The 20,519-nt window shown below is 43.7% G+C and overlaps 1 protein-coding gene across 1 annotated transcript; it reads left to right on the forward strand.

The window, feature by feature from the left end:
- Window positions 1-374: 374 nt before the first annotated feature.
- Window positions 375-16,682, forward strand: LOC122616954 (BAI1-associated protein 3). Its single transcript, XM_043792551.1, has 10 exons — window positions 375-792; window positions 3,059-3,308; window positions 6,131-6,371; window positions 8,156-8,324; window positions 10,667-10,973; window positions 11,789-12,301; window positions 12,403-12,876; window positions 14,266-15,655; window positions 15,750-15,996; window positions 16,066-16,682. Exons 1-10 carry the CDS (start codon window positions 375-377, stop codon window positions 16,155-16,157), a joined length of 4,101 nt encoding a protein of 1,366 aa, XP_043648486.1. The 3' UTR covers window positions 16,158-16,682.
- Window positions 16,683-20,519: the final 3,837 nt, after the last annotated feature.

Below are 20,519 nucleotides of genomic sequence, written 5' to 3' on the forward strand. Positions count from 1 at the left end.
GTCTTTCTATTTTGTAATTGCTTTCGGGTTGAACACGAAAATCTTTACGTACACATACAGATAATTCCGTCCAAGTCCCGGGGTCGAAATTCAATTATTGCCAAAAATAGCTGAATACAATTCTCCAGCGGATAGCAGAAGTTTTTCCACCTTAAGTAAACATTTCGTTTCGTCCTTATCCTTGCAGAGCCTCGATAAGCGGAAAACGGCGAGAGTCTGGACCAATTTATAATCGGGGTACGCAAATCCCGGGCGCAAGTTTCCAAGTGATTAATTTCACAAAAAAAAAAAAACGACGACGCCGACGACGAGGAAGGAGGAGTAACAACTTGAGCCAATTACCAGCCAGCCAGATAAGAAAGCCAGATGCCGCCATGAGTTTCCTCAGCTCCATGCAGCAATATGTAACAAGTGGCATCTCGAGTTTGGGCCTTGGCAATCGGCGCTTCTCCCTCTCCCGCCAGGAGTCGAGTGAACAGCAGTCGGGGATCGGAGGCGCCACACCTGGCGGCCTCGTTTCCGGCCAGCCGCAGCAACAGCAGCAGCAGCAGGTGCCGTTTCCGCAGCAGCCCTTGCAGCAGTCACTTCCGCAACAGCAACAGCAGCAGCAACAGCAACAACAGCAACATGGCCACGCCCCGTTGCAGCAACAGGCGAGCATCGGCAGCGGACTGGGCGTCTATGGCACCCCTGCCCCGCCCACCGGAGTGGGGGCATCCTCGACGTGCGGCAGTAATTACCCCTCCGGCGGTGTGGTAATCGGCAATCCAAATGCCACCAATCCATTACTGGGTGAGTATTCTAAAACCGATATGGTTCTTGTACTCTACTAAAATATTGGATATTTTTCGCATTTAAAGTAGATCTATGTTATGAAAAAATAATTATTTATATTTATCTAATTGCGAATAGAAGCTTTTGGTAAATACTATTTAAATTATTCCATTTACGTGCAGGGTTTATTGTGCTAATTTATCAAGTTTTCTCCATCTCTAATTTGAGATTTAATTTTCTGTATTGCCTGTTTGACAGCTTGTGTATTTTTTTATTGTGTAAAAACCAAAGGTCACGTCCTCGCAGAAAGCTAGAATGGGTTGGCTGGCTTCCAAAAACAGCCTTGCCCCCAATTAAGTTGGTAATGGAGTTTTCCGATGTGGTTTTTAGCCTCCGGACTTATCAAGAAATCGTGTAGAGAATTGCGTAAAAAAGAAGCACCTAAGATACACCTTTAACTCAAAGTTGACTTTACTCAAAGTTGACTTTCACTTTCCATCAGCTGCCATAACGTGGCCCACAAAACAATTTGTTTGCGTATGCGTGCCGCAAAAGATGGTAAACATGGAAAAGTTTATTGAATCCGCCAGACGCTATCGTCATCGGGTCTCAATATGAAAATTACATTACATGTCTTGCCATCCACCAAATGTGCCCAAAGTTTACCAATCGCCGAATGTTTTTGGCCAGCAACGCCTCTCGCATATGGATCAACAAATGTGCAGACAAAACCACCGCAATGGGGTGCCAGTTGGTCCTGCTGCCTGATAGTGCCTCTTACACAAAGAACTAAAACTGGAACTAAACTAGAAAGTAATCTATTAGCTTTTATATAAGTATATGTATGTATGTATAAATGTACGAAATTGGGTCTAGCAAAATAATAGTACAATTATAGGGACTTTCCATCTTTCATACAAATGCATAACTATTTTCGCAGCGCCGCAATAGTTTTTCTCAGTGTAAGATAGCTGGCGAAGCGAAAGCAATCAGCATGCATATGTGACTTCTTGTGCGGCTTCGTTACCGCTTTGGCTCCGTTTGGCTATGCAAAACTTGTTTGCCAAGCTAAACGATGTACAAGGTTGTTGTTTCTGCCGTAGTTGGCAAATGCAAACACATTTAAATGTCAAGACGCAGCAGTGCCACCAGCAGCTGAAGGAGCCGTAGAAGCAGGACCACAAAACCGCCGGATCCTGAACTTTCCGCCATAGCCATCACATGCCCATCGCCATCGCCATTGCCATCGCCATTGCATGGCATTTGGCTGGGATTTTGATTCACCGACGTCTGCAGCATTTGAATCAAAATTGAAATTGGCTTATCTTGTTGCACGAGCGACGAACGAGCGGTTTTTCCTGGCCAAACAGCTGCCAACGGGGAATTGTCGTCCCCATGAAAAAACCCATCAACGTGTAAGCGCTTTTCCCTATTCCGCAGTCCACTGCAGTCCAACTTTGACTTTACGCTGTGTGCACACTTTAAAACCAAACCTAAAATTCGAGCGCATATTCGTTTTCGTTTCTTTTCAATTTTTTAGTTGGCCCGGCTTTCTTGCTACTTGGCCCAAAAAAGAAGGTTTCTTTTCATAGCCACAGCAATGGTTAGCTGGTTTCCATCCGAAACACCGCACCACAGGCACTCTGTGCCTTCCAGTCGTAGTCCTTGGCAGCCAGGAGTGGCAACCAGGACCAGATGCAGGAGCCGCAGGACCCACACAGATGCATGTCAAGGTTGCGGGCTGTGGTTGCATTGCCATTGCCGTTGCTGTTGCCTTCAGCACGGACCACTGCACCACACAGAACCACACGGAACCACATCGCACCACATTGACTTTGCCTGCGTTCGTTCCACACCTGACTTTCCGTGGGCGTGGCTGTATTCCGGAGATATTTGCATGTTGTGGAAATTATAGGATATTGCACCGGGCAAATAGTTTTCAAGATCTAACTTTCTGTGTGACTTTGTTCAATCTGCTTATTTCGGTGTAAGGAAAGTTCACAAAAGTATGGCAAAAACTATGTGAAAACAAACACGGGCCTGTACTTTTGAACATTTTTGCATATATGTATGTTAGTTACCACATCTTTCAAAATATTTTATCAGCTAGTAAGAGTGATAACCTTGAACAACGATTGATTGTGACGTATATGATTTTCCACTTAAATCAAACTAAATAAAAACCATATTATAATTTAAGTATAACAATATTTGCTCAACTGCCGAAAGGTTATTTTTGTAATTCAGCTCATGCTCATAACCCCTTCCTTTGTGTCTTCCAAAGGTTACCCCAAAATACCAGGTGGTGCTGCGGGACCCGGCAGTCCCTCGACATCCGGCTCCGGTGGACCGGGTGGAACGCCCCAGTCGCGTCGCCAGTCACGGGCCCTGGAATGCCTGGCTCCGCCCCGCACCGGATCCTTCCGGCAGCGCAACTCGCCACTGCATCAGCCGGATCCGCCGCCTCGTCCGCCGCTGGCGTTCTGCAAACGCCGCCTGAGCTGGCCAGAAGTGGATCCGCGCTCCAATTCCGGGTAAGTCCAAAACCGAAGCGAGAGCCAAAACCAATTCCAAAGTCCGTTGGCCTTAATGCATAGTTGATGAAGTGCCAATGGATTTGGCAAATTTAAGGCCTGTCTGGCGGAGATTGGGTTGGAGATGGGTGTAGTTGGGTGAAGGCGCATGTTTGCTGGAGGTAATTAACCCACAGATGGAAATGCTAATATTTTGCCCCAACTTAGCTGCCAGATATTTACACGCCAAAACAAACACACACACACACACACGCACACACGAGAATACAGAGGTATTCGAATGTGAAATGCATAAATTAAACATTCAGGCATAATGAGCTTCTTTGGGGATTTGGAGGGGCGTAAAGTAAACAGGGCGGGGCTTGAAGTCACCCAAAAGGGAGGAAATCTAAAATAAATTACATACATACACCAATTAATTAATGTACTCGCACTTCAATTTCAGTTGCGTTTTTCGATTTGTTTTCCCGAATTGCCAAACAAAAACTTTACCGCTCGACCTTCATAATTACGTAATTACAAAAGTTCCCTCAGTTAGTTGGGCGTCGAAATTGGAAAGAAACTTCAGCACCCGCCCACTTTCGTAGGACCATGGCAACTTTGGATGCGGGCGAAAAAACCTTTGAGTGTCGAAAAGTTTGTTTGGGAATAACCAGCACAAACACAGACACACACACACATTGAGGGTCTTGTTCCTTGGACTTAAAGGTGCCTCTTATGGGGTCCTTGGATTGCTCTCAATGTGACCGAGAATCATCTGGCAGCCAGGTGCAACATCCTCCAGTCGCTGCAGCATCTTCTTTGGCGCTCAAAAGGCAGCTTTTCCAGCACTTTGCATAATGCGGCATCTGCTTAACCTGGAAATGTGCGCTCGACGCGAGTGCGGATCACAGGTTACATTTAATTAAGCCCGAAAATGAGGTTTACTCTGGAGATTGCTTAAAGAAATATGAGGTTTTGATGAGCCGAAAGTGTGAAATGCGTCCTGAAGAGCGAGAGCTGCCAGCGAAGTTTTTACATCCATTAACATGGCTGGCTTTCCGGCATAATTGGTCTCGTAAAGTATGCCAATGTTGTTCAAGGATGAAATTAATTTTCCCCGCTTTGTAAGCTCATGACCGGAGGCGCACCTCAGAGATATTGAGCGCATATTGACCATTATTGAAATTAATTTTTCACAAATGCACAGCAATTTCATTTATTCACATTTAATTGCTTGCTATTTTAAAAGCAAAATTTTTTGTTACAATTTGGAAGCTAAACCAAAAATTGAGCTTATTAAAATGCAACTAATTGCCACAACATTGGCTTGTCACCACAGCCAATAAATTTTAGCAAACAAACATAAATTACGCGCAGTGGGACTGATTAATTTATATTTTATAAGGGTCCTTGACATAAAGCCGATGCTTATCAATTATTTAGCATCAATTGGTAGCCAGACAAATAAAAACCAATATTAATTAAGTGCTGGAAAAAGAAATAAAAAAATAAACAAACTTTTGCACACTTAAAATTGTTTACTTCAAGTTAAATACAAAATAAATATTTGCGACTAAATAAATACGAAAGAAATATAAAAAAGCTCAGCAAAAACTTTTCCCTGAGCCCAACCAAAAATAAAAAGAAAATGACAAGAATACTGTGGAAAAATCTTAAAAATTGAAACCAAAATTGAGTGTCCTCGGAGGCGATGAAATCACAAAGCAAACCGGCAAGAAGAAAAATAAAAGCAACGCAAACATCTGGGCGAAAACTTTAAAATTAAATTTTTCACAAAACAACTTTAGAGTGGCACAACTTTAGACAACGCAGTTAGTCTACCCTATCATTTACGGCAATTATGTTGACCATTTTCACACGAACACGCCCCCAGCACTCAGCCACATATATATGTTTATATGTTCGTATATATTTACTTATATATTTGTCTGGATGAACACCGAAAGGTGTTCACGAAAAGTGTTGCCTACATTTCGGGGTCGGCAGAAAAAAAGTGCGGACAGAAATTGTTGCCTACTTTCGTGAGCTCTTCAGTTTATTTTCTGCCATAAACGTAAACGTAAAAAATCATCAACGCCGGCGACAAAGTTAAGCCGCTTAGCTGTTTTCCCTGCTGAGTGGACAAAGTTTTGGCCAACTTTTTTTTTTCCTGCCACAGCTGCTCAGATAAATCCGATGGGCTTTTGCCAGAGAGTGGGGCATGCAAATCAAATGATTAGGAGCATCCACTATCGGGACTAGTCCTAGTTAGGACCGAAGCTAGAAAGTTTCAATCTAGCATGCACTGGAAAAAAACAATTTTTAGAAAAGTGTACTGGGTATAAAGTGCTCATCCTTCAATAATTTGTAGAAATTGTGCGTTCATTAAAGGGCAATTTTTATGTTAGCTCCTAAATTTAATTAAATAACTATTAAATATTTTTATGAATATGTTCCTATGTTGGAGTTATCCACATTGGTTTTCTGTGTGCAAACGGGTGAATATTTGCATACAATTAGCGGCTCAGGGCAAGCCTTCGCTTTGGGGCATCGAGCATACGCCGAGTGGTACGCGGCAACAGGCGACGACCCTTATCAAAGTTGAAATAGGTACGGCCATGTCACATTTGTGTGTCGGCAACTGCATATTGACAGTGCCAATTAAAGTTGGACACCCAACTGACAGCGGCAGCAGTCGATTCGAATATCCTTTGATATCGAATCGGCAGATAGAGAGTGAGCTAGAGCCCATAAAAATGCACACACATATGTATACCTATGTATGAATATAACCCTATTTTATAGCCACCTATCGCTCCATTGTATACTTTCGTTCACAGAGTTCAGGAAACGGACGGCTCGTACTTTGAGAACTTTACATCGCTGGGCTGGAAACGTGAAAATCGTCGCATGTCGGCCACGCGTGCCGCCGAAGCACGTGCCGAGGCTAATCCCGAGAATGAACGTGATCCGCCGGCGGGTGAGGAGTCCATTGACCGCCAGGACGAGAAGGAGAAGCTGTATGCGGAGGTGCTGCACACCATTGCCAACACGGTGGGCGCACCGGCTCCAGGTGGACAGGTAAATCAATATTCCGGGATGAGTGGTTGCGTCTGCTGCTTGGCATACAATTATGATTTGGGACATATTTGGGTAGGGAGTTTGGGATTGGGTTTTCTTATGGGACTTATGCAAATAGTTGCAAATTACACAAATTAGGGCGATTTAGAGGATACCGAAGACATTTTTGCTTCGGGGCGGGGACACCACATGATTGAAAGGCTTAATCGCCGGCATTACGCTTTGAGACGTTTTGCAATTTGAATGATTAATGCTTTGGGTTTCGGCCCCCAAAGGCAAAGGCAGCACATTCTGGGATTTGGAGATTTTGCAACTGGCCAAAGTCAGCAGACGGATGGGAAATTTCATTCCATTTCCAAGCACTCAAGCTCCAAAGTCTCGGTTGAGGGTAGCAAAATTCAATTAAAAATGTGCTACTTTTCCTCCTCATTGCTGATTGCCATTTCAAAAGGAATTTCCCAATAATTCTGCCATGGCCCAGACCGGCTTAACACGAGTTCATTTTTCAATTATCGTTTTTAATTTAGCAGTAAAAAAATTGTTAGACGCCCAGTGCACAACTAATGAAACTTGAGCAGCTCCCGGTGGAAGTGAAAGTGGAGTGAAAGTGAAAGGATGGCAAGGTTACGCCATCATAACAAAAGTTTCAACTAGTAGCGGAAAATAGCGTTCGTTCTCCTGCTGTGATTGAGTTGAAACCGGTCAAATCTCGCGGGTCCCAGCAAAGCGGATCGAGAAATGAGAAAACAGGACGAAGGACGATGGACGCAGGACGCAGGACGAAGAAGTGAGTTGGCCAAGTCAGTAAAGTTATTGCCTTGCCATCTCTGCGGGCGTCCCCAATGCTCGAGTTTTTGCATTTAATGGTAAATAATTACAAATAAATGCGATTTGCTCGGCCAGCGAGCCATCAGAGGGTTAAACCTGCCCTAATGGAAATTAATGAAAAGGGAAAGAATAAAATAAAAGTAATAACGAAATGGAATGCGGCTAAGTTGCAGAAACAGTTGCTGAAATGTGAAGCTTGCTTAGCAACAATCTGGCCAAGTGGTGTCCATTTAAAAGATAAACAAACCGAGCTGAGCTCCGATTATTTTCAATTATAAAGACTTAAGTTGCAGTAGCAATAAGAGTAATGGAGAAGGCATTTAATATTCGCCTTATGAGTATAAATGTAACTGAGATCGGACATAATTCTGCTACGCTGAAGGAATATTTAAATCCACTTAAAAATTCCCTATACCCAAATCAATCCAAGATTTCTTCAACGAAACGAAATGTAATTAAAATTTCAAAATTTCGCTGGCTGAATGCAGATTATGTGCACATTCTACCGAGTGAATTTAATGAAAGTCAAGATTATTCATAATTTCGACTGCAGCGAAAGCAATCAAATTATAATAACATTCGAGTAGTAGTGGGGAAAATGATGAAAGCGTTTTTCGAAGCGTGATTGAAATCAAAAGACGGCGGGCTAATAAATTCAACAGGGATAAATCAATACAGACGACGGAGAAAAGAGAGTGAAATGAAAGTGGATTTAGTTTGATGAGGGGCGACGGGGGGTGGTAGTCAATAAACGAAATTTTCTGCCAAAGCGAAATATGCAAATTTTTGCCCAAAAATGATATTATAATTTTGTTGACTTGCAAAATATTTACAAATGAATGACAATATAATTAAATTAAATTTTAAAAATATTTACTCTCTCCCCCCGCGGCAACATGCGGCGTATACGTAATGTGCCGTCACATGCGACTTCCTTGCGAAAATGCGGAGCACAGTTTGCACACTACAAGGACGAAATGTATCTGCACGCACAGCGCGCCTTCGGTGTCAATCCGGATCGTCATTATCGCCTGCTGCACGCCTCCGCCGAGGATAAACCAAAGATAATCGTACTCTCTGCGGTGGTAATCGAGGCTGATGGCCTCGAGGCAAAGGATGCCAATGGTAAGCCAGCACAATCGACACTTTGCCACACTTTCTCACAAATTTCCACACTTACCCGCCTCACTAGCACTAGCACTAGCAGTAGCATCCACCTGCCGCCCATCCCCCATCATCCAAATGTTTCAATCTGCCTAGCCATGTACCGTGCGTAAATATTTTTAGTTTGCAAATTGATTTTGCGGCTACTGCGATAATTGCATTATGTGGCGTCATGCGTGTGTGCGAGTGTGTGTGCGTGGGTGTGTGTGCACTTGGGCAAATCAAAAAGCCAAACGAGCCCTCCATGAACTGAACACCATGTGCGTTGACTATTTCCCCCAATTATCCTACATTTTCTGAGCAGCGTTTGTGTTGCTGTCCTGTCCCCTGGACCAAGTCAAAGTTACAGTTTTGGTTATGCTCACCCCCTCAGCCATCTTGCTACTTCAGCTCCGTGTGCGTTCAATAAATTTGCAATTTAATGCTTCCCATTTTGTTCATTATGCTCAAGAGCCAGAAGCCCCTACAACCAGAAATGCACAGTGGGAAATGCTCCTGGAACAAGTGAAGCATCACTTTTAATTACATCTTAGGGTGTTGTTTTAAAAACACCAAAAACAAGTTATACTTACATGGAATTTTATAAGCAATCTAATTGAAGTTAGGCCCTTTAAAGCTATGAATTTCTTTCTTATTTTATCTACATTTTCAAGTGGGAATAACATTTTTATAGAATTCGGTAATAAAAGCTTAGAAGATACCATTGCAGAAAAACCTATAGGAATTGTTCTCTGTGCATTGGCAGCAGCAGCCTCATCGAAGGCAACGCAATTTCGCATTTTAATGTGCTCAAGGATGTGTAAGGAATACGTTGAGTGCTCCTTCGTCTGCGTCTGCTTCAGTTGGAGCATTTTTCTATCGCTCAACTGGCCCACATCACCATCTCCATTCCCGTTCCCATCCCCATCCCTATTGCCATCACCATGCCCATTCCGTGAAGAAGTAGTGCAGTGTTAGTGTGCCGCCTGCCATCTGTTAAATGTACTGATGACGGCCAACGTCTGCAGGCAGAGGGCACAGCCAATAGGCCAGAGGGAGGGGCATCCTTTTGGGATGGGAAGGGGGTTTTTGGGGCAGATGGCAAACAACTCGTTGCCAATGAAACGTGGCCGATGAGAGCGGTCTGCTTTTGTTTGGCCCACTCTCGAATGGGGCAAATAAGCTGGCCAAGCGGAGAATCAGGTTCAGTTCCGTTCCCTACCGTTCGCTTCGATTCGATTCGATTCGGCTTGGCTCGATTTTCATTAGCAGCCAGTGATTCCCTTTCCCCCCTCCCACCAGCCAAGGGAACTGGTCAAGCATGAAAGGCAACAATCAAATTGGCCATTACAATGAGTGCCGTCAATGTACGAGTCCGAATTTCAAATGAATCATTTCTGCGGCGTAATCGATTTACCGGCGCAAGAACACACTAAATGTAAATCGAATTCGGAAGGAATCCGTTTTAGTACATAATCAGCATTGGCAATCGGATATTATTTCGCTTATTTGCTGCCCACTTTGAACCCAATTAAATTAATCGCCCCGAAATCGCCATCGTGTCAGATAGAAATTGTCCTCAAGGCTGCGTAATTGTTTCAATTATGTAGATCTTTGTGCAAAAATCTTAGTCTTGGCATCTGTGGCCTCGTCGGAGTTCTGGGCGATGTGCGCGTAAATCACAGGCACTCAATAATTGAGCGGCACTTTATGCAAATGAAATGTTAATCATACGCAATGTGTGACTGGCACCAGCTGACGACGCCACGTTGTCCCCGCTGGCAGTGCCATTAATTGCCATTTAATGTCATCAGGCGACCTCTTCATTAATGCGCCACCATTTCCCACTCCACATTATTTATCCCCCCTCCCCCCCAGGCATCCGCCTTCCATCTTTTTTTCTTGGTCCGCACGGAGATAAAAACATAATATCAGTTACATTGCGCCACCAGAGCTCATTAATTGAATTATTATTGTAATTATAGGGGCATTACTTGAATGAAAAAATTGAAATATTATATTATCTTCTTGCGGAGACTCGTGGCTAAAATGTTAATTTTGTTGTAATTATTCCTCTTAAAAAAAGGTTATAGCACTGTAATATATAACTACATATATCAAAATTTCCAAAATGAAATAAAATTTAAAAAATAAAATAAAATATTTTTTGGAGTTTTATATCTGTCAATTAGGTAATTTATTTAATTTCCTTGCAAATTATATTTTTATTCGAGTTTTTCCCTGCAGTGCAGTGTAACTCCCTCTCCAAGACCCAAACTTTGTATGTATATGCCAGTGTACTCAATTATTTATTGCCCGCCCAGGTTTCTCGGACCCGTACTGCATGCTGGGCATCCAGCCGGACGAAAACGGCGGTCCGCCCGTGTCGCCGCTGCCGCTGCCGCCGACGCCGCGCGCCCTCTCCGCGGACATGGGCGGCGGCTTTGACAATAGCGCCACGGACTCGCCGCCGCACAGGAAGCACAGTTTCCGGCTGAGCTTCAAGCGGCGGGAGGCGGGACGGCGGGAGCAGCGCGACTCACTGGGCGGACCGGTACCGGCCAAACTCATTAAGGCGACCAGCATCAAGCCCCACACGCTGACGCCCAAGTGGAACGAGAAGTTCAAATTGTAAGTACAATCCATTACGCTTATAAGCCCGACATTTGATGATAGATTTGTGGAACTGAACCAAAGCATTTGGCATCAACAGGCAGGCATTTTTGTTTCTTGTTTCCGCTCGGTCGCCTGATAAATGAGAAATCCTGGCAACAGCAATAGGAAATTTAAACAAATCATTGGCATCTGAATGGTGGGTCCTGATCCCTGTCACATGCTCAACGATTCGTTTCAATATCGAGTGTATTTTACGAGTTGTAAGCCATAAAAGATACACATTCATTTGCATTTACATTACATAAATGAGACATAAATGAAACATAAATGAAACACAAATGAAACACAAATGAAACACAAATGCACATTGGGTGAAATGCTATAAATTTGATGTTGCAACTGAAATAAAAATAAACTGAGCAAGAAATAAAAGCAAATTTAAAATGCCTTTTCAAAATAAATTAGTAATACGTGAATAATTAGGCAAACAAAGAGAATGCTGTTTGCATTTCATGGAATGACAAATTAGCAAGGTATAATTGATTTATTGTTTCCGGGAATTCTATTATCATTGCTGCCATTAAATGGAAGCAGCTAATTCCTGGAAATATGAATCTTTTCCGAATAATTACCATAATAATTCCTGAGAAATCAAGCACAGAGGTAGAGAAAATCATAATTCAGCTTACAAGCAACAATAAATCGAGTTATAAATTAAATGGAGCAGAGAAGCTTAGCAATCAGAATAAACATAAACACGTGCTGCAGTTCGTAATTCTGTAGGAATACATAAATCACTTGAATTAAATTTTGAATTACACATATTATAGCGACATAGATGACATCAATACGGACACCTTCCACCTGGACATCTGGGACCACGACGATGAGAGCTGCGTCATGGACGCCGTTTCGCGACTGAACGAGGTCCGTGGAGTGCGCGGCCTGGGTCGCTTCTTCAAGCAGGTGTGTCAATCCGCTCGCCAGGGTTCGCAGGACGATTTCCTGGGCTCCGTGAACATTCCGCTGTCGGAGATCCCGTCCACCGGCCTGGATGCCTGGTTCAAGCTGGAGGCACGCAGTCATCGCAGCACCGTGCAGGGTCGCATCCGGCTCAAGTTGTGGCTGTCGACTCGCGAGGATCGGAGCACTGTCAGCGAGGAGAACCACGAGCAGCAGATCCACAAGGTGGAGCAGCTCCAGCGGGTGTTCATGCAGCACGAGGTCACCACGCACGAGCCATCGTGGACCTGGTGTGGCGACCTACCAGGTCCTGCTCTGACCATCCTGCATCAGCTGGCCGTGCAGTCGGATCTCTCGGACTTGCACTGCGCCATGGCCAGGTGCGTTGCTATACTTAACTTTCTTATACTTTAAATATATGTGTAAATAGCTAAATTCCTTGACTGAAACTTGCTTTTGCAATTGCGTAATCCATTGGCAGATATGTGGCTGCTGCCAAACTGAATCGTTCGACCCCGCTGGACCCCAAGTTCCTGCATCGCCTGCTGAGCGACGTGGAGAAGCAGTGGAATCAGCCCAACCAGGAGGCACTCAGTCGCGATCTGGAGCAGTGGCTGGCGGATGCGATGAATGGCTTCGTGGAGCGCTCCCTCAACCAAATCCGCCGGCACAGGGACATCTTCCCCGCCCTCAATCCACCCTCGCTGATTCGACTGGAATTCCTGCTGCGCTGCCTGGGACTCCTCGGCTCCATGCGGGCCTTTCGCGCCGTGTGTCCTTTCAATAAGGGCGTTAGGGGCGAGGTGGTCAATGCCCTGCGCAAGGGGTCCGTGATGTGGGGCCAGACGGTGATGCGGGAATCGCAGGGCATGCCCAATCCATTATCGAATTTCGTAACTACATTAACGGCGGACATTCAGCTGGGACAGACCTACTACCATGCCCTCTTCGACAAGTGAGTAGATTTTCAGGATCACTTTTATCCGCCGGTCTGGGTTAGTTAGCTTTGCATTGGTATGTGGGTATGTGGCACACGTGTTGCCCATTAAACGTACCCACTGTCCACATCGTAGATATAAAAATGTGCCCGGGACACTTTACAGAACAAGCTGCCATCGCAGATCCCCGGATCCCGGGTTACCATGCGAACAGTGCACTCCGTGTTGACCCAATTGAATTGTGACCCCCACGCGAGTGGCGTCACTTCGATTCCAACTAATCCGTGCCATCGGCGCCGGGGGCGGAGCACTTTACAGTTAGTTGCCGGTCTCTAATCAGCTTGTGCATTTGTCAAATGGCCAAAGTCAAAGTCATAAAGCTAACGAGCATTAATGAGGGCCACAAAATGTTGTCATGACCGATTGCCAGCAGCGTTGGAAGTGACTGAAACTAGTTCAAAGCAAACGGGGAGTGTGCAAGTGCTTCTCACTTACCTACTCAAACAAATGTAAGCGGAAGCATATAGTTTCACTCGGAAGTTACATTCCCTTCAATGTAGTTGATCGAATTTGATAGACGCCATTTGTGTGTCCAATGAAATGTCCACCCCCAAATGAAATGATAAATCGAAGCACCTAATGCCCGAGATCACGTTACTGCCGTAAGCGCAGGCGGAAGTGCTGCCATAATGGGTCATTTATAGGTGCATGGAGCCGCATCCTTGGCCTGCCCGCCGGACTAATCAGTCACATATTTGCCAGTTAGCGCGGCCATAAAAGGTCCTTAATGAGGACATCAAGTGGCTTACACACATAAGCCCCAAATTAATTGCGCTGTCATAAAAATGCTCTCACGTTGCCCTTCTCCTTCTCCTTTTTCTGGTCGAAACCAGGCCAACAACTCGGGGCCATCCTGACGAGGCATTTAACAAATGTCCAGGGGCTGTCAGCCAAAGAGTTGAGTGCCGGAGTCCTGGCATTAGCAAAATTTACTTGCTGGCTAATTGCTACATTTTCTCGCCTTAAACTCGGCTGGCCATTATTTGCAACTCTTTGGGCGGAAAGGCGGCTTAAGTGGTGATGTCTGTGTGTCAGGTGTTTACACAATTCAAAGTTGGTTTATTTATGAGCCTGTAAATAAGTTTTAGGGCCTCTGCTTAATTATATAAAAATATTGTGTAACTTCAATGAGTTTCTCCTGGCTTTTGTAGTTTATCGCTCCACTTTCTATTACACTAAATAATGTTCAAAAAAGAGTTCCAAGTGCAATAAAACAAAGTAGGAAGATAAACCTTCTGGCAAAGTTCCCCACAAATAATTAAAGCACAAACAACTCGAGCACCTGAGACCATATAAGCCCATAAATCGATGTCCAGCCACGTAAACGTTCTATCTTTCTATCGCAGCACGAATGGCATACAGTACTTCAGCATCATCTACAAACAATACGATGCGATGGTGGGCGAGGAGGTGTACAGCCGGATGGCCGCTGGCCAGGTGCCCGGGGTGCGGATGAACCTCTCGCAGTACGCCGTGCTCGAGGGCGATGCGGAGCCGGTGGACACCAAGCCGTTCGAGCTGTTCCTGGCCCTGCAGGAGTTCTGTCAGCTGAAGCGACACCTGTCCGCCCAGCCTCAGCCGCCGGAGAAGCCGCTGGCGCTGAGCAATAGCCACGAGTGGTTCATAGCCACGCTGGAGCGCTGGATGATGGTGAGCAAGGCGAAGGCGCTGCAGAGGATTAGGGCGGCCATTCGCATGGATGCCATATGCGAGGGTGAGCGCATTGTGCGGTACAGTAGCTCCTCGGTGGACACGGCCAGCACGCTGCTGAACATCAAGGAGTTCTGGAAGGTGCTCAATTGGCCGGACGAGGATACGGCCATCATGATGGAGTCGCAGCTCATCGATGTCGTCTGCTCGGCGGCCATGCACTATTGCGATCTCATACACACCGCACTGGCCGACAGTGGCTACTATGAGCAACAGGGTCCGTTCCGGTGCTCGGATGACATGTGCGTCACCGTCAACAATGTGGAGTATGTGCGTCGCACGCTGGCGGAGTTTCGATCGGATGAGCAGCCGCTGGAGGAGTCGGCCGATAATCTGCTCGAGTCCAGTCTCACCCACATGGAGAACAGGTGTGAGCGTATACTCTCCAAGTTGGCTCCACTCATGCAGATGTCCCTGCAGAAGGCCATGTTCCATCTGGCCTGGTCACCCGACTCCCTGCCCGCCAATCAAGCGATTGTCCCGCTGCTGGAGTACCTGGATTGCCACCTGGCTGCCCTGAACAGCGCCCTGCTCACCAAGAACTTCAATCGATCGCTGCGATTTATTTGGAAGACGGTCCTGGGCGAGATGTCGCGCCAGATGGAAACCGGCGATGAGACGGACAAGCCGACTCACTTTCACAAGCGACTCTATGAGGCGCTGCAGCTGCTCATCGATTTCTTTCATGCCGAGGGTCAGGGACTGCTCCTGGAGTGCCTGCACACCGAGGACTTCTGGCGCATCGAGCAGCGGCTGCAGTTCCACAAAACGGACACGGATCGCCTGATCGACATGTTCTACATGCAACGTCTGAGGGAGCAGCTGATGGCCGTCATGCCATCGCCATATGGATCGCTGGCTGTGAGGGCCTACTTCAACCACGACTCGCTCTGCGTGGAGGTGCTGCATGCCAGGGATGTGGTGCCCCTGGATCCGAATGGCTTCAGCGATCCCTTCGTGGTCATTGAACTGCTGCCTCGCCGGGTTTTCTTGCACTGCATGGAGCAGCAGACCAATGTGCATAAGGTAGGATATCATCTAGTTTACTACACCTTTGATATGAGTTCAACTGGAAAATAAGCTAGTTTTCTTTAAAATAATACCCTTTATATATATTTAGCGAACTCTTAACCCCGTTTTCGATGAGTGCTTCGAGTTCTCCGTGACCCTGGAGCAATGTCTGACCGAAGGAGCCATGATCTGCTTCACGGTGATGGATCACGATGTCCTGACGGCGAACGATTTCGGTGGCGAGGCCTATTTGGCACTGGGCAACATTCCCGGTGTGGCTGACTACAGTACGAGTGTGGACAACTTCCATGGACTGAAACAAATCGAGCTGCCACTCATGGAGCAAAAGGATAAATGTGAGTAGAAAATGCCCAGACAGCTCAATGATCCTTTGATGTCATGTAAAATGTTCTACCCCCACGAAGGCAATCCAATTTTGCAAATCCTCGAAGTGCGCGTCAATGACAAACAGGCTCAGGACTTTGTGCGCAAACAGAAATCGCGTTTTATCAATTGATTCTAGACAGGATAACAAGGACAGGATAAACAGGACTACCGAACGAACCGTTTGTAAAACGTTGAAAAGCGCGGATCGAGCAATGTAATTGCATCGATAGCGATGATGATGATGATAACTTAACCAATCTAAATTGTAACCAAAACCAGCATTGTATGTATTGTACTTAATCTAGTTGTTCGACAAAGACTCCTCCTTCTCTTCAGTTTGTAAATGTTAGCAAGGAATCGAAATTCAAATGGTGCAAAAGTGACAGGCGACTAAAAAATTGTGGAGTTCACGTTCCCAGCTCTACACAAAAAGTTGCTTGAACAAAATTATGGATAAATTGTAACACAAATTAGGGACTTATTAGAAGCCTAGCATTGCTGAAATTGTCACAAATTGGCAATCAAACCAAAGTTATCTACAGCAAAATCTCATATGCGAACACACACAAAAACTCGAGCTATCTACTCCAGCACCCAGATGCGTTTTGAAGACTTTTACCAAACAAAGAAAAAAAAAACACGATATAGATATACATACATACATTGTGAAAAACTCGCAAAACATCACTAGTACACTGAAACACATTTTGGGTCAATTTGAACAATACGAATATATCAGCAACATGTATACCTAATACCTAATCATACAAGCCACAATTCAGCATATTTTCTACCATAAGCCAAGTAACAATCAAAAACCGCGTAACTCTGAGCTTCTTTGAAACCCCCCAAAAGAAACTAAAGACACACAAGACACGAAGTATATTCACAGCCACACGGACAGGAGAAAGCTATTTACAATATGAATAAACACAAATATGAGATATGAGATGTGTGTACATGATTTGTACATTTTATATCACGCCCAAAGGACAGTGTAACTAAGTCTAAAGTATATTTGTAAACTATTTTCTGAGCACAGATTTTGTATAAATTTATTAGACACGCGCTTGTCCCCAGGGAGGCAGCCTTCAGCTCTTTTGCTTATACACAACTTAGGGCTTTTCCCCCCAACTTTTATGGATCCCCACTCTCCTCCCCCAAAGACCCCATTCGACCCCCCAATTGGTTTAACCCGCCCAGAAGGTCTCGCTTCTATTGTAAATTTTGTACTATATACAACGGTCTCTATGATGAAGATGAAGATGAAGGAACTTAAATTGAATAATTGATGAAATTGTTGAAATTGTAACTCTTAACTGTAAACTTTAAACTGTAGCAAAAACTTTTTATACCTGTCGCTAGGGAGGCAGTGGGCGTGGCTGAGGAAAATTTAAAATGGGAAAACTGAGGATAAAACTAAACCACTAAAAGATGCACAACAAAGATGAAAATCCAAGTCAAATTACAACTATTTTTAATATTTACACTTAACACAAGAGATGTGCAAAGAAATTTCATGATGGTTAATTAAATGGAGTAAATGGAGTATGGAGTATTATGCAAAGATAATATACATAAATATATATAGATAAATGGATACAAAATTAATCGGTAATCAAGTATTTAGTTTGTAAGATAATTCTTTGGTTTCTCATCACTCTGCACAGCCTTTCACACTCTTCAACTACAACACTTTCTTTTTGAGTTTGGGTTTTTCTAAGATTATTTTAGTCTGCCATCGCCAAGACATCGACAGTGATTAGTGACAATCCTGGACGCTGGGAAGTTATGAAAGATATGAAGATATGAAGAAGATATGAAACATCGAAGTAGAGTCAACGCTGTACGATCATAATTTCCTCTAAGAACTCCCATTTCACTCAGTATCTTCCAAAGGGCACTCGTTATTTTCCAAAACTCCCCACTTCAAACTGCTATCTTCCAGAATGCATGTGCAGCAAAATCTAGTAAGGAGACAAATAGTTAATTGGATCAATAACTAAATAAATAAACATAGGCCAGGGTTTGTTGTACTAGCCAACCATAACTACTGACTACTGTGTTGATATGTGTACCTATGATAATTTCCTATATCGAATAGACAAATGCAAACACACACGCGATCGAAGAAGAATAAATGAAATCAAATCAAATTAAATTATTCATGTTACTAGCACTATCTTACAAAACTAAAAAGTGAAAAATAAATGCGAAGCAGGCAGAGTAGGATAATTTTAAACAATTGTACAACTTAATTTCAAAGCGAAGCTGATAGAAGAATGCGGAAATTGGCCAAACAATGAGACCAAACGCATTTCCCAACCGCAACAAACCCAACAAGCAACTGAAACTGTGGAAAATCAAGGCCAAAACCTATACTAAAACTATATAAATATATGTATACATATTTGAATGTGCAATTGTTGTGCTAGTTACAGAATACAGAATACAAGGAAAACCTACAAAAAGAGCCCTCCTACATATACTGAATGCAAATGCAAATGCAAATACGAGTACGAAACACTTTTAATTGCCACATTTACAAGCGACCAGCAGCTGAGAAACAAACAAAACTGCAATTTTTTCGATGATAAAGAGGTAATATATATTTATTTCCCCGTTTTATTCAGGGCACACCACACCCAAAACAAAAGCAAAACAAAAACAAGCCATATACTAAGGACTTGAAACTATTTTTTGTATGCCAAGACAGAACTATAAAACAATCCACCGCCGAATCTTGATATCAATATTTTGAAGGAAACTACTTAAAAACCAAAGGTAAAGCATATAGTTTTTTAAATGTGAGTGCAAATACCAAACGGGCCGCAATTCAGGTTCCTAAAGCTCCCCTCCGCAAAAATATCTGAATGGATGTATCTGAATAGCAAACACCGCAAACTCTAAACTATAGCTAAGTACATAATTGTGTGTCTGTGCCACAGCAAATATCAAATCAAAAAGAAATCGATACGAAAGCGATAGGGAAAATAGGAATGACAGCGAGGACGAGATCCCTTAAAACATATTCAATGTAAATTCAACAAAATGCTGCAGAAAAAACATTATCAAATTCAATCAATAAATGTCAATGAATAATTAACTAGCAACTGTCTTTTATTCAGCTTGCGATTCGCTCGCTGGATATTCAAAAGGGTTCGAGAGCAGGTGGCAAAAGGTAAATATGGGATTGTTTTAGAATGGATTGCAGGTTCTGTAATTATACAACTAACTGTAGACGGCAGTTTACGTAGTAACGAAGCGCTCCAAGGGAGTGTGCAAACTCTTTCTCCAACTGACAGCCTAAATCAAAGAAACTCTTTATTTGAGCAATGTCTACCCTTTCTAATTGACAAGTAATTGCTCCTAGAGGGGCTAGATTTGTTATCAGGTTCCATTTAATTTTCCTGCAACTTTCATCTACTGATAAGCTAGAATCAATCCCGACGACAGGCCGAACGTCAGAGGTATGAAAACAAATTGTCGTCTTGATGGCTGGGGTTGTGGCCGGGAAAATGTTTACGGAATTGATTTGAGGCATTATCTGGTGCACGTCAAAGGTCTGGAGTGAAAGTGTGGAAAAGCTTTTATCTAAATTAAATCCAGACACATGCGAGCCCGTCCTGTTTTTCCCCATTTCCCTTTTCTTTTTCAGGCATTCTCAGCACATGACTTACAAACGACCTGCTATTTAAAGCGATCCTTTGAGCTGTGCACACACATAGTGTTACGATACATATGTAGATGGTCTTATTGTATTTAAGGCATATCCTAAACTTTTTCACGACACTCACGACTGAGAAATCTGTGCAGTATTATGCAACTTTTATGACACCAGCCGAGGACACAGAGCGCACACAAAAAACTTTTTACGACTTGCAGTGCCAAGGAACAAACATCAGAGCTTCTCGAGCTGCGCCTGATGCGTAAAGTCAACAAAAAGTAAAACCTTCTACACTGCCAGGGACCGAGTGAAATTTCACAAAAAACTCGTCCATCCACCTACACACTAAAAAAGTGCTGGCAGGAGGAAAAGCTGAAATAGACAATGCAAGTATGCACAGGATCCTGTTCGTGTCAGAATCAAAGATATCAAACTTAGACGAGGACGACACACCCTGCACTGAGCAAATCAGAAAATTACTTCAAGAGATAGGTAGGAAATACTTGACATATCTCAGCTTCAGACGAAAATGAAACAACAGCTGGCAAGTACACTTTTCATTTAGCTGGGAGCCACATTAAAGAGTAAGCTTCTCACACTTTAAATCAAAATTAAATTAAATACATGTTTAACTAGTTTATTATTCTACTTTTACATCAAATTAGAAATGCCATAGAAATTTATGAAAATAAACTGATGCAAACTGCGCCAGCGGAAGTTGTGCGAAAGTTGTTGAAAAATTTCGCGTAAAATTCTCATACAAATGTACGAAAAATATGGCATGTAATATTTATTTACATGAGTAACTATTTTGAATACCATTCA

The sequence above is a fragment of the Drosophila teissieri genome, chromosome 3L, assembly GCF_016746235.2.
Source record: "Drosophila teissieri strain GT53w chromosome 3L, Prin_Dtei_1.1, whole genome shotgun sequence".
NCBI lineage: Eukaryota > Metazoa > Arthropoda > Insecta > Diptera > Drosophilidae > Drosophila > Drosophila teissieri.

What these genes read in the sequence shown, in the direction of transcription:
- LOC122616954 (XM_043792551.1), top strand. Translation starts at nt 375, where the DNA reads ATGAGTTTCCTCAGCTCCATGCAGCAATATGTAACAAGTGGCATCTCG. An exon ending in CACCGGCTCCAGGTGGACAG is followed by an intron (nt 6,372 to 8,155) that starts GTAAATCAATAT and finishes TGCGGAGCACAG; the next exon opens with TTTGCACACTACAAGGACGA. An exon ending in TACCATGCCCTCTTCGACAA is followed by an intron (nt 12,877 to 14,265) that starts GTGAGTAGATTT and finishes TTTCTATCGCAG; the next exon opens with CACGAATGGCATACAGTACT.